Raw genomic sequence first — 14,263 nt, forward strand, 5'->3', positions numbered from 1 at the left:
TCTCGCAATTCAATAAATGGACAACAAATATATTTAAAATAATGAGTTAATCTGCTTTTTTTCAGTTTCTCCTGTATTTCTTTCTTTTTTTATTTCATTTTATGACACAGTTTCATAGGCTCTGAGATTCCCCTTGCTGCTCCCCCAAGCCCTGCCCCCGTAATGAATTCCTCCATATTGTTATAGTAGTGCAGTTCGTAACCAGTCATGATTCCTTCATTGTGGGCATGGACCATGCAGAGAGTCCAGGATCTTATTGTCCAGATAAATTCAACAGTTTCACTGGGAGACCATCTCTGGTCTGAAAGTAGAGCTGGCGGAATATCATCCCCTCCAATGAAAAACCACTATACAACTTCAACAACAGGAAGAAACATGGAAATTTACAGCATCATGAAGTTAATTAACATGGTATTGAGTGACCATTATGTCAAAAGATGCAAGTTCTTAACCACATCCTATAACTACTTCATTGACATCTCAATTTTAGTTTATACACAACCGGCTGCTATAAACCTTAAAATGGTTATAGGGTACTATTCTCCTGGCTATTAGTAGTCTCCTGGCTATTTTCATGTTTGTATTTAGCAGCTTATAGTATTCAAGCGTGATTTTTATGGAACTTGGCGAATTTTAGGATTGTCCAAACAAGCTTATGACTCTAACAAAGCATATGTTAACAATTGAGGTGCAGAACAATTTTAGGAGGGGTATGCAAAGAAATCTTCAATACCTTAGTGAGGAGTAACTGATCTATGTGTCCTACCTAGTAAAGTATATGTGAGTCCAAGCTGACTGTTTCCTGTCTTTTCTAAGCTTTCCTTATTGCTCTCTGTCTGATCTAATTTTTGGAGCTCTGGAGCGACCCTGATGGTCATTGCAAGAGAGGGTAGGGAGCCAAAGTTGGAACTAAGTAAGGACCAGAAAAAGCTCCTCTTCTGAGTCCCAAAGGAAGTTTACTGTTCTGTTTCTGAGCACTGGTCAGGGCTCCTTATAAGTTGTGACTATCTTTCTCATAGGCTACCAGTTTCCAACTGAAAAATGTAAGGAAAGAAGAAAACATAATTGGAGATCCTTGCAGGCAACATAGGTTCGATAGATTTTATGAGACTTGTGACTTTTTGGCCCAAACAAGTCAAAGTTTTAAACAGAATTTAACTTGAGACATTCAGATATAGTGTTTTTTTTAATTCTCTCTCAGCCTATTCATAGCATATAATCAATTCCACTTTGTAACTTACTCTTTTTTTTTAAGATTTATTCATTTTATTACAGCCAGATATACACAGAGGAGGAGAGACAGAGAGGAATATCTTCCGTCCAATGATTCACTCCCCAAGTGAGCACAATGGCCAGTGCTGTGCTGATCCGAAGCCGGGAACCAGGAACCTCTTCCAGGTCTCCCACGCGGGTGCAGGGTCCCAAAGCATTGGGCCGTCCTCAACTGTTTTCCCAGGCCACAAGCAGGGAGCTGGATGGGAAGTGGAGCTGCCGGGATCAGAACCGGCGCCCATATGGGATTCCCGGGCTTTCAAGGCGAGGACTTTAGCCGCTAGGCCACGCCACCGGGCCCTGTAGCTTATTCTTAAGGGACTGATAGAATAAAAGTGGGTATTGGTTAACTTTAAAAGTAATATGAAAATATTGAAATCCTACTCCTTGCTTTACAAACCAAGTTCAGGATTAGAGTTTTTAATTACTTCTTTCTCAAAAAGAATTCTTTCATGAGTGGGTACAGATGGAGGAATTGGTGTTTGAAACTGCTAAGGACAGCCTAGTGACAAATATAAGTGATGTCAAAATGCTAGAAAACACAGCAAATATCTCACTTGTTCCTTTTTTTGAAAACAAGGTTTAGGGAGATCTTAATTTCCAAAATTCTAGAAATTATAACTGATTTCCCATGTATTCCTAGCACCTCGTGGAAGGAACTAACAAAGAGTTCCTCCTTGAATGAGTGAATGCATAAATGTATGCATAATCAACTCCAGGAGAGCCCGAAGATGTCAGTTACTCACACTTAAACTGGGGTTAAAACGGTGCCCTACCTTTTTATGGTTGTTAATATAATGAACCTTTCTCAACTCCACAATCCCTGCTTTAATCCAATCACCTTCCATCTTGACTAGAGAGATACACCTATACAAGTGTGTTCTGTTTAGTAAAAATGTTATACACACCACAAAAGCATTAAAAATGAGTTCCAGTTAACTGAGACGTTTCAGAAAACAGATTCTCCCCTATTCAAAAGTGGTTTTTCTTCTATGGAGAAAGAAAAAAAAGCATATTTTTAACAACCAAGTGTTATGAGAGCTTTCACCTTTAAGAACAGTTTAGAACTTAATGTCACTTTATGAAAAAGCAATACAATAGTTTTTTTTCATTGCTTGAGATTATCTTACCGGCTCTATCGTGTATTAATTATTTTTCTCCTTTTGTATTTATACAATAAATGCTTCACAAAAAACCCACATAATTTGAGATATTAATGGCATAATGGAAAAGTTTTTCCACCTCCATGAGAAAAAAATCTGCGATATTCACATTGCCTTTGCAGGAAAGATGATATTTTTAAAAAGAAGAAAGAAAAAAAGAGAATACTGCTTGTACTTTAAATGACATGCAGAAGGTTTCGAATCTATAGAACATAAAAGAATATTTCTTGAACTATAGAGGGTTAATGCTGTGTCTTCTTAATTTTGAATTTCAGAGAAATATGATTTAAGCTTTGATCCTACATGGACTAATTCTTTTGTCACTCAGCTAATTAATTCTGTATGCTAGAGAAAAGATGCTAATTTGGGCATCAAAGAAGTGATAATTTTTTTTGTTTAATCAGAGTTGTAAAGATAAGTTTTGTTCCCTTCAGAGTGGGTCTGGTGCGCAATCATTTTATTCTTGTTTAGTGAAGACAAGTTCCATAGAAAATGTGCCCCATTTTCTCTTGGCTGCTGAAGACGGAGCATTAGCCTCCAGAATTCCCTTCAAAATGGTCCTTTGCATCTTAGCTACCAAAAAAAAAGAAGTACTTCTTCATGTTCTCCATTTGTGCTTTAGATGAGTGAGGCACCTCTCTGTTCTGTCTGATCATGGGTTATTATACAGATGGCGCCTCTGCTAATTTGTACTGTGGAATCTAAGTTGTGTTTCACAGTGTACATGGAGAAACTACAGATGGACTGAAGTTCCTCAGAAGTTTGAGTTGGCTTTCCCTGGAGTTGATTTAACATGAGTCAATTTTTCCCCTTCCAGGCAATTTGCTGGGATAATACCCCCTATCGGTGAAGGGCAACTTGAGGGCTGTTTCCTGTGGGAGTCGTTTCCTTCTGCAGGATGACTGGGTTGGTGTGGAGTGAGCCTGCAAAGGCTCAGCATAGGAAGACCAAGGCTGTTCTGAGAGCTTTGCCTGTTTGGGGGCAAAGCATTTAAAAGTGAGGTGTGACTTCGTATCCAAACACTGTTTCCTCTGCTAGCTTTTGGGTTTCCTGGGGCAAAGGAGACAAAGAATCTGGAAGGAAAGAGGCATGTTGCAGATGTACAAATGACAAGGGCATATCCGGCTGTTGTCTAAAGTCTAAATTTCAGTCATGTGAGCTCTTTGAATCAGGACTACAATTTTATGTTCAGGCCACCAGTTGTGCCTATATAGCCAAGCATCCTTAAAAAAGTAATAGAAAGATAATAGATTCTTTTTTAAAAATGCTGTCTGCTGATTTGAAATAAGTAAATATCTAATAAAAAGAAAAGCCTTTCTAGCTATTAGGAAATCATAAAAATGCAAAAGGTTAATGCTGCCTTTAAACAGATTTTCAAGAAAGTGTAAGTTTTTACTCTGAGTCTCTCAGGCTATTGCCTACCAGGTCTGGAAGCCAACAAGAGTACATAGAGGTAATTAATCAAAGTTCACTGTGCTCCTGATGACCATCTCTCCTTCTGGAAGGCATAGTGGTAGAATAACTTAAAACCCAGTATGGCAGTGACAGTTAATAAGCTATTTACAGTCACTGTGCAGATCTGAAAATCATACTTTATTAGTAGCTTCATCTTTCTCGCTCACTCATTTATGCTTATTTTCTTTTAATTCTAATTTCTGACATCTTTTCTATGCTTTTCTTTCCCCCATCTCAACAAAGCACTACTTTAATAGCCTCTGATTGGGGTTTTCATTTGCTGCAAAAATATACAGTGAAAGTGACTATCTGGTGTCTCACAAATCTTTTAACTGATTCTTTCAAGTCAGTCTTCCAGCAAACTTTTGTCTTTTTTTTTTTCTGTCTTGTTTGTTTTTAGCAATATTGATTATTGAGGATGTGTATTTAGCTTTCTTTTCTGGACCCTCAAGAATTATTTTTGAATGTATTCAGCATTTCCAAATCTGGTATACTTCCCAGTCTCTCAGAATGAAGGAAGCAAATTAGCTCAAGGATTCCCAGCAGCTGAATTTAACCAAAAAGCTGCTTAAGACTGTACCCAGCAGATGTTTTATCCACTTAGGCAGAAATTGTAGAATATTACAGGACCTCCCTGTTTTTAATCCAAAAAATAAACATCAACAAATTTCAGCTCTGAAGATTTCCAGCTTTGGAATGAAAAGTTGCCACGTGCACCAACTTAGGAATCACATTCTAGACTGAGCACCAGTCCAGAGACAAGGAGCTATTTAGGGATCGTTGGGAGGCTGGGGAAAGGGTAGCATTAGAGGAAGTCATTGATAAAGATAACAATGAGATTAAACAGGTTTGTTGTTTTCCCAAGGTTCTTCATCTTTTTTGGAAACATAGGCACTTACCTAACGTAACAGAAATCTTCATTTAAGGATTTTAACTGTCAGCCGTCTAGGGTTAATGAGGAAGTTTTTTAATCTGGAATTTATCTTCAATGATTAAAGTATCCGCATACTCAGATTTAACATGTGTAAGATCCTATAAAGCAAGTCCCTATCGACTTTACCTTTCTCAAAGTAAACCCGCAAAGTTTAAAATACAGCTCTGCTGTTGTAGAACACATAGTGGATTTTCCAGCATTTTACCTCCTTTCTTAGAAGTCACAGACGCGCTATATGTCTTCATCCACCTATTTTTTCTTGATATAACAAAATGCCTGAGGTTGCAAATTTATAAAAACAAAAGGGGTTTACTTAACACATGGTTGTGGAGATTGAAGAGCATGCCACCACTAGGTACGTCACATCACAATGAAGAAAGGGAAAAGGGAATCCAGTATGTGCAGGAGGAGTACAGATACAGAAAAGAGACAGAGGGGATGCTGAAGCACTTTAAAATCATGTACTCTCTTGGCAACTAACACAATTCCCTAGGCCTAACTCATCCCTCTCCTGTCCCTCCTGTCTCAAGAGAACTAACCCCCAACCTTTGGACAAAGACATTAATTCATTCGCAAGTCTGATACCCCATGACATCATCACATTCCACTAGGCACGCCTCTTCAAGGTTCTACCACCCCTCATATACTATTAGGGACCAGGATTGCAGCACATAAATCTTCAAGGAATGAGCCATGCCCCAACCACAGCACCATGTTAGCACACACACGGTAGAAAAAGAAAATGAAGTAAGAATGTTTCTGTTTCACAATCAGAACTGGTTTGCAAAAAAACATACATGTACTCATCATTTCATCAGTAATACTAACATAAAAGTAGCCAGTGCCTTACAATACGGAAAAATGGAGGTGGAAACTCTAAACTGGTCAATTTTCACTGAGTTTTTATCAGATTCATTAAAGTACAACAGGAACCAGATGAGCTAAACAAAGAAAAGACGTTTGTGACATAAATTTGTGAGAGAAATGATAGCTGAAGTGCATAAAACCATATGAGATTATAATACATGAAAGTTAATTTCATCAGTATCTGCATATGCTAATTCAGAATCCAATTTAGAAGACATCAGACAACTGAAACCTTTTATGGGTGGATTTTAGAATAAACTGGAAATAATAGACAAAGGGCTGTTAAATTCTCTGTCCCCCTATTTACCTAAGCTAGTTCACACTATACAATTTATCACATGATAAGAAAACATCATGTGTGTTCTGTAAGAAAGTGAGTTACAGGGTGTTGAACCATAATCTAAGCCCAGAAAATATGATGGTGGAGTTTGTTCCTTTTCACATCCAACATTGTTCTCTAGGTTTCCTACCCTTAGCATTAGTGATGACTGCACTTGGTAGCCTTTTCCAAAAGCATTTTTGGCACCCAAAGCCATTTGCTGATTCTAGGAGGAGAAATACACAGTTTATTTCACCCTTTACTGCTCTTTTGGATTCATGTCTCTCTGTTAATTTGGAATGAGTGTCTGGAATTTTTCCCTGGCCTGAATTTTTCGTTCTCATAAGCCATTATTCATGATTGTCTTTATATAGTGTATGCACTAAATGAAAGTAGATGGTAAAAAGCTGCCCAATGGGAGATAGGAGGGACATTGTAGACAGACAGATCTTAGTAGAATTAGGAAGCAGATTAAATGAGAGACAGACATGGAAACACCCAGAGGTAGGACAATACATAATGTGCATTTAAAAGGTTCATCAGGGTTGATATGGAAATCTGGGAAAAATATGGAAGTCATCATTACCTAGTAAACACAAGGGAAAGAAATAGAAACATAAGAAAATATATGCTTAAAAATTGGGAAACAACTACTAGGAATTCTAGTAAAATCTTTTTCACGTAGAAAACAAGAAGATATTGGAGTTTCTATTTTAGTTAGTTGACTTGAAAGCTATTTTACCTGAAAATTGATGTCCTTAATAGTTAACTTCTCCCTGCATAGTCTAGTGTGATCCATGGCAGTTTCCTAGTAAAGAATGATTTCTAAACCTGCTATCAAATCCCACTTTCCCAGATGGTAGTAGGATCTTCCTTACCTAGGCGAAGCACCAGAATTACTGAAGTCTGGATTTAATGTTTTTGTGTAATCTTGTCTGAAGTTCTCATCTACCTTGCATAATTTTATCTTCTTTTGTTTCTTAAATTTTGTTTTTTAAAGTTTTAGTTGTATGGATAGGAGATATTTCTGTTGAATGTGCTGTATCACATCAACTGATAAATGAATTGGTGGGGAACTCCCCACATCCCTCAGTCAACTCTATTAACAAACGAGGTAGCTCTCCTCACTCTTACTTTTTCCGGGTCTGCTCTCTCCCACCTGATGCCAACCTCCCAGGAGTCGTGGCACAGCTCAGTTTCATTACCAGTGACCGTTCTCCTTGGACTGATGCTCATAGGAGCTTTAGTTACAGTGGCCAAAAGGTGCACATGACCCATTGATGATGAGGGAATAAACAAGATGCAGTATGAACATTCAATGGAATGCTAATCAGCCTTTAATAGGAAACAAATTCTGATGCAATTCACGAATGGAACCTGAATATGTTGTGCTAAGTGACATAAACTAGACATAGCAGTATAAATACCATATGATTCCACTTATGTGAATGATCAGTCATAGAAACAAAGTAGAATGACAATTACCAGAGATTCAGTTTGGGAAACAAAGTAAGTTCTAAAGGTGGATGGTGGTAAGGGCTGCACAAACATTGTGCATGTAAGTAAAAGTTGTGCAGTTTGTGTATTTTACCACTATATATATATATATATATATATATATATATATATATATATATATATATATATATATATATATAAAATTTTTTTCCCCTTCATTTCATGCCTGTCACTTTCTCTGGCAAATGTTTCCTATAGGAAGGAAAATTCTCTGGTATAAACCAAACTGAAAACTTCCTTCTTTAGCATTACACCATGTCTCCAGCTACTACTCTCATGGTGAACTCCTTCAAATGCCTTTAGAGAGATGCACTTGTATTGTTACCTACCATTCACTCTTGATCACACTCACTGACTTAACTCACACTACTGGACTGAACCAGCTCAAACGGGTTTCGTGTTGTCAAAACCAGTGAAGACTTTTCAGTTCTCACCTCGCCGGCCTGTGGAAGCGTCCTGCTTCTCAGAGTGCTCTCACACTCCACATAGTCACGTCCTCCTGGTTTTCTCCCCTCATCACTCTGCCTAGTGTCTTTTGCTCCGGCACTCTCTTCTGTCCAACCCTGGAATGCCTCAGTTCCTCAGCAGTCATCCCCAGATAGCCTGTACTTATTGTATTGATTTTATTTGTTACTACAGCAGCCAAGACAGTTTTGACTTTAATCTATCACATTGTATCACATCTGATCAAAATGACTTGATGGTTCATCTGCTTCTCCTCTGCTAACTATTTGAGTCCACTGGTTTCCTTATGCAGCTCCTCTATGATGTGAATTATTGCAAAATAACCTAGCGCCGTGCACCACGAGCTGCTCTCAGACACGCACTCCGTGGTGCCTCTGTCCACCGTCTGTGCTGTGTGTCTCCCTTCCACTGCCCTGCCTTGGGGCCATCCTGGCCTTCTTTCACTGCTTAGAGAACATCACATTCTTTCCCCCTCTCTGGGCTTTGCATGCTGCATCCTCCAGTCACATGACTTCCTTCCACTCTTTGCATGTCTCGAATTTCTCTCCCTTCTATCTGCCCTTCAGTGCTGTATCTTCATGGAGGCTTTCCCCCATCAATTCCCTCCCATTGTCTCTCCCAAAATCCCCATTGTACATTTCATGATTTGCTGTGCTTTGTGTTTGTATTCGACTGGTGGTTTGTCTCTTCTACTGAAATGTAAGTTCCATAAACATAGTGTGAGGTTCTTACCTCAAGCCATAATCAACCCATATTGAGATATAATGATAATATCTGACAGAGAGTAGAAGCCTAATAAATATTTTCAGCAAGATGAAAAAGAAGAAACAGGGTAGGGGAGACGATGGATAAAATGGAAGGGAGAGAAAGAAACAAAGAAGTTAGTTCTCTATCAACCCATGAAACTGCTTCCAATGAAAATGAACAGGGACAGCTGTTTTAAGCAAACTTATAATTCATGAACATTTAAATTTACATAAAGGGTATGCTGAAGGGTGATTTTTCTACTTTACAAAAAGATCCATCATACAAACCTTTTAAACAGGCTTTCCAGGTACATGTAAAGTAAGATTGTATTGATTAAAACCATATGTTTGTGCAAAAAAATTCAGGAAAATATCTTTTATATAAAGCAGGGTTGACCTATAAAGAATTTCCTTAAGGCACCTAGCCCAGAATGGCCAACTCTGAATGTCTAAAGTAATAGACAATGGGAGGCCTACAGTGTATTTGCACGTTTAGAATACAAAGCAGTGAATTTTGCCATTGAGGGTTTCTCCTGGCTATTCTGATGAAAATAGCTAAAAGATAGGTAAAGTCCCCACCTCTTCTTTGTGTTTCTCAGTGAATGTCTTGTGTGACTGACCCCTGCAGAGGCTGCTCTGGAAGATTGACTCAGGCCTGTAAAAGCCACCAAACGCTTCTTTCCTCCTGACAGCTCTGCCCACTGACGATCAAATTGCAAGACTGTCAACATATAAAGCACAGTTAACATTGCAAGGTCCCAGTTTCCTCATTTTCCCATTGTGGGAGTCATTTTTAAAAATTATTTTATGATTCTGTTCTTAAACCTACCCACACTTTAAAATAAAATAACTTATAGCCATTCTTTCTAATAACATGAACTTTACAACTATTTCTGCCCTTGATGTCGGGAACATTAATAAAGGGCCATGAGCTTTAAATCAAAACATTGATAATATTTATAAAATTATTCTGACCATTATTGACAGTTTCTTCTAAAAAGAAAATGCTGTGCAGAACTGACTTAAAATTAACTTTTTTTTATTATACCACTGTGGTGGAAGCCTAGTAGATTATTCTTGAACTGCAGAACAACTGAAATACTTGAACTGCCGCAAGAAAAAATTATTGGGCGTGGTAGTAAAGATCAAGGAAGACTTGGGCATGGGCTGGTTTTTTTTTATTAATTATTTTGCATTATGTGACAGTTTCATAGGCTCTGGGAATCTCCCCACCCCTCCCCACGCCTCTCCCCCCTGGTGGATTCCTCCACCTTGATGCAGTATTACAGTTCAAATTCAATCAAGATTCTTTCCTTGCAAACGTATACCAAGCATAGAGTCCAGCTACTTATTGTCCAGATGGGTTGAACAGTTTCTTGGGGAGACCATTTCTGGTCCGAAGTTAGAGCTGGTAGAATATCATTCCAGTCAATTAAGAGTCCCAATATAACATCAACAGCAATTTGCATGGGCTAGTTTTACTCTTAAAAAATAGGACTACTTTCATCTCAGAACATCTAAAACCTTCAAGTTTAGAAGAAAATATATGAGACATGGAGGAAAAAAATAAGCCTAAATCCCTGAGTTCTCAATAATGGTTTTACCTATGTCAGCATCCTTAGTTATTAATTATTACTTCCACACTGGCTTCTCCTTTTAAATTTTTTCTCCAACCATTATTTAGTGACATTTGGAGGGAAAATTACTTCTCTGAGTTATATAGTGAGTATCAACTTCTAACATGAGCATATTTAGCTTAATAATTTTGATCTCCAAACTCTGCCTGGAACTGGTTAGCTCATGAATGTGTTCATGGGAATATTTATGTGTATCCGTACTGCAGGTTAAAGGGTGGAGAGACTTCAAGTGTAACAGAAGATCAGGATGGTATTTGAAAGTTAGTGTTCTTGCACTTTGTATCTTTTTTTCCTTAATCACTTCTGTAAGTGATATCAGGTCTTCAATGCATTTAAAAAGAATGGAATTAGAGACATAAAAGAGAAAAGGGGAATTTAAAAGAAAAATAGAAAAAGGCATGAGATAATGGAGTTACAGCTAGGTGATAGTTTGGTTGACTGGATTCCAAGACTGGATTCCAGATACATTAAAAAAAAAAAAATCCCAGTAGTAGTAGAGATACCTAGAGAGGTTGTGGTGGGGGAGCCAAAGTCTAGAACAGGACTTGCCCATCAAAGTTTGTGAGCTGGGGAATATGCAGAACTAAGATTTCAAGAGGCTCCTGGGGGAAAGCGGGATGGAATCTGGACTAGGATAACGGTTGTGAATATTAGCAGTGACATCTTCCAAAGGTGCTACCCAAAGCTACTGATCTCTGCTATGGATGGAAACACGATCCAGAAAGGTGCGCAGAAGTACCACTTTTTGTCAGCTACTGAGGAAGACTGAAACTTGAGCTTGTTTTTCTGTTATTTCTGAGAACATTGGGTTTACTTCAAAATTTGTATGTGAAGTCCTCAAGTGAGGAGATTCTAACTACCTATGTTTTGTGGAGGGGAGGCAAGAGGAGTAGAGCCAAGACACATAGATGATATAGACACACGTATATACTTACTTTCAAATATACATACATACATGGAAATAAATAGAACTTGAAGGAAGATATTGTACTGAATTATAAATGTAGGTAATGACTTTTGTCTTGATCATTAGCAAAGCATCAAGTCATTTTGTCAGTATTGCTGGCACCAAGACGATGGCAAAATATATTTGGAGAAAATGTCTCTCGTGTAGAATGCCTGTCCCATAAGAATAAATCCTAGTGCTACTTTAATTGCAGCCTCTTTCTTATTTCAAATGTACAAACTTTCATTTTTGTGAAAGAGTAAGAAAATACTGCTCTTCTTAAGCGTCATGAAAACTACTGTTGATATTTTACTATGGGACCCAGAGTGTTCAGAGAGCATCTGTCCTGAGCTAAGCAGGGAAACCCGGGCTGCATTAGAGGGTAAGTGTAGACTGAAGAAAAAGTGTAGACAGGAAAGGAAGCACTCGAATTCTAAACCAGTCTGCCCTGAGTGTCTGTTGGGAGGTCTTGGTCAAAGCTCAAAACTCCTCAGTGTTTCTCTGATCTTTCTTGGTAAAATGAAACAAGGTGTTTGGTAACTCCCACAGCTACACCATCAACAAAGAATACCATGAACTTAACCTTCAAACGTTAACACTGGAGTTCTGGAAGCATATTGAGTAGACAGGCCAGTTTTTGGTTTTATATTACTGGTGATTGTTCAATTTTTTTCTCGTTCTTTTTTGAATTAATAGAATTATTAGTCCTTTATCACATGATACTCTCCTTGATACATGATGCATATCTGATTGAAAAGAAAGAACAGATATAAAAGGGGGCATTCAATAACTTTTCATTTTGCTTTTGTTACCTTTATTTCCTGTTAATGCAAAATGATCTTGATTGCTTAGAATAAAGAATTGCAGCTTAATGAGTTCATAAGTACCTTACATTTACTACTGTTAACAATCATATCCTCTTTCATGTTTTGCTAGATTTGGGAAAAAGAAAGACGATAAGGGAGAGAAGGCTGTGCAAAAAGGAACTCTGAAGCTTGGCGGCCTGAAAGAGGAGGAGCTGGAGAAAATGAAAGAAGAGCAGGACCGGTGAGCAGAGACTAACCCCTTGCTCTATCTGAGTCATAGTCTGTGTTTAATTTGGTTTTTGCAGCCATCAACTGAAGAACTTTTATTTTTGTATTAAGAAGCAAAGAAATTGCTATACACTTGGAAAGCTATCTGATATGAAAGGAAATGTTCTTTCTAGGGAATTTTTAAATTATGTTTTGAGGAGAAACTAACTTTATGTTTTCATTATAGCAGTACTGACAATTCCATAATATGCCACTCCAGATTTTGACAATGTTGATGCCTATTTCCCCTATGATCAAAATGTCCTGCTTTGGATTTAATTAAAGGGTCATTCTGATCTTGATGCTTGGAACTATCAAATTCCCACAGTCTGTTCCTAGTTTTTCTCAAGTTTTGAATGACTTCTTAATTTTATTCTGCCATATCCATTTGGGGGCTGTAATTTAAGAATTACATGTCCTTCACTTAAAAAAAAAAAGCCACAGTCTTTCATTAGGCTATCAGCAAGCTGAAAGGTATGTTGCCCATCTGTTAAAGGGCCGTCTTCATTTACTGAAATAATGACAGCGTGCAAGGGCTGAGTCCTCCTGTTTGAGGAGCTTAATGTTCCATTTGGACAAGAGGTCCTTCACATATCTTTGATGTTAACTCTGGCGCTTATCCCAAGTGGATGTGTAAATGTCTAGTCTTGAAACATGTCATTGAATATTCATATTTCTCCTGAAAACGCTTTACCTTTCACAACTGGAGAAAGCTTGGAGAAAGACTGAGATTATGACAAAACTCACAAAAAAAATTGAGTACGTGGTAAAGTCAATCTGATATAACTTTTCACTTGCCCCCTAGTGACATTGATTCTTATGATTTTTTTCATGGAGTCAGCTCTTGTATTTATTTTATTGCAAGGAAACCATACCTATTCGATGTGTGTTCTAGCACACAGCAGTCTAAGAGTATTCCCTGTTCATGTTTGACCCCTATCTTGTAGTCTGTTCCCATTGAGAAGACTGACTATATCAGTAACAAGGGAGGGAAAGCTATAAAGTCCTTTTCTCATTTTGAGAGGTTGATAAGTTCAGTTGTGGGGTCAAGGGGGGCCGTTAAATGGAAATCATGTGTTTTACATTTTTGTTGACTCGTCACCTGGCATAGCTACCCGAAAGACTAGAAAGATGTTCTCCATGACGGTCCAAGATTCAGCAAGCCTGTAACATCTAATGTAATTCAAGCAAGGCTTAATGTATATATTGGCAAAAGTCAACTATGAAATGAGCCTACATCCTAGATCTTTGCTGCTCTCCAGAATTCACCTACTGAGGCAGCATTGTCCCAGGCCTCATCTTCACGAAACTGAGCCACTTGTGGGAGTACACAGTTGACATTATTTTGTATTTCAGTATTTACTTGTAATGAGGGAAAGTTCTTCTTAGTAGCTGGGAACAGTGTACCACTTAGAAAATTGATAACCCATAACATAAGGTTCGTTGTCTTTAACAAAGAGTTCATTTCCTTTTGGGTTTTGCTGTTAGGAAGCAGGTGCCTGGGGGAGTTTTATTCTTAGAAGCAGGGCTATAAATTCACCTCGGCTGGCTACATAGGCTTCAGGCCCAATTTTTTAACTTAATGTTTGGTGGAAATATTGAAAGGACTATACTATTAGCCTCCACTTTGGCTATTTCTCACATATAAACTCATAAAGTACATCTGATATGGGTTTCCTAGAGACAACATTGGCTCATTCATCTGCTAGGGGAAAAAGTTGAAGGAGTTGATTTTATGGTTGAATGCTATAGAATTAATGACTAAGGGCATTTCAACAGCTCAGGGGCTGAGGGGCATGGAGTAGGGAGGCTGAACATTTGGCATTGCTCCAAACCTTGGAGTCCCATGCCTTAGCTCTCCATCACCC

At 38.2% G+C, this 14,263-nt stretch overlaps 1 protein-coding gene across 1 annotated transcript in view; it reads left to right on the forward strand.

The window, feature by feature from the left end:
• Window positions 1-14,263, forward strand: part of PARD3B (par-3 family cell polarity regulator beta) — a 1,014,759-nt gene that overhangs the window by 799,472 nt on the left and 201,024 nt on the right. The window contains exon 19 of the mRNA XM_004576910.3: window positions 12,259-12,369. Coding sequence (XP_004576967.2) covers window positions 12,259-12,369 — 111 coding nt within the window. The remainder of the gene's footprint in view (window positions 1-12,258; window positions 12,370-14,263) is intronic.

The sequence above is a fragment of the Ochotona princeps genome, chromosome 5 (genome assembly GCF_030435755.1).
Source record: "Ochotona princeps isolate mOchPri1 chromosome 5, mOchPri1.hap1, whole genome shotgun sequence".
NCBI lineage: Eukaryota > Metazoa > Chordata > Mammalia > Lagomorpha > Ochotonidae > Ochotona > Ochotona princeps.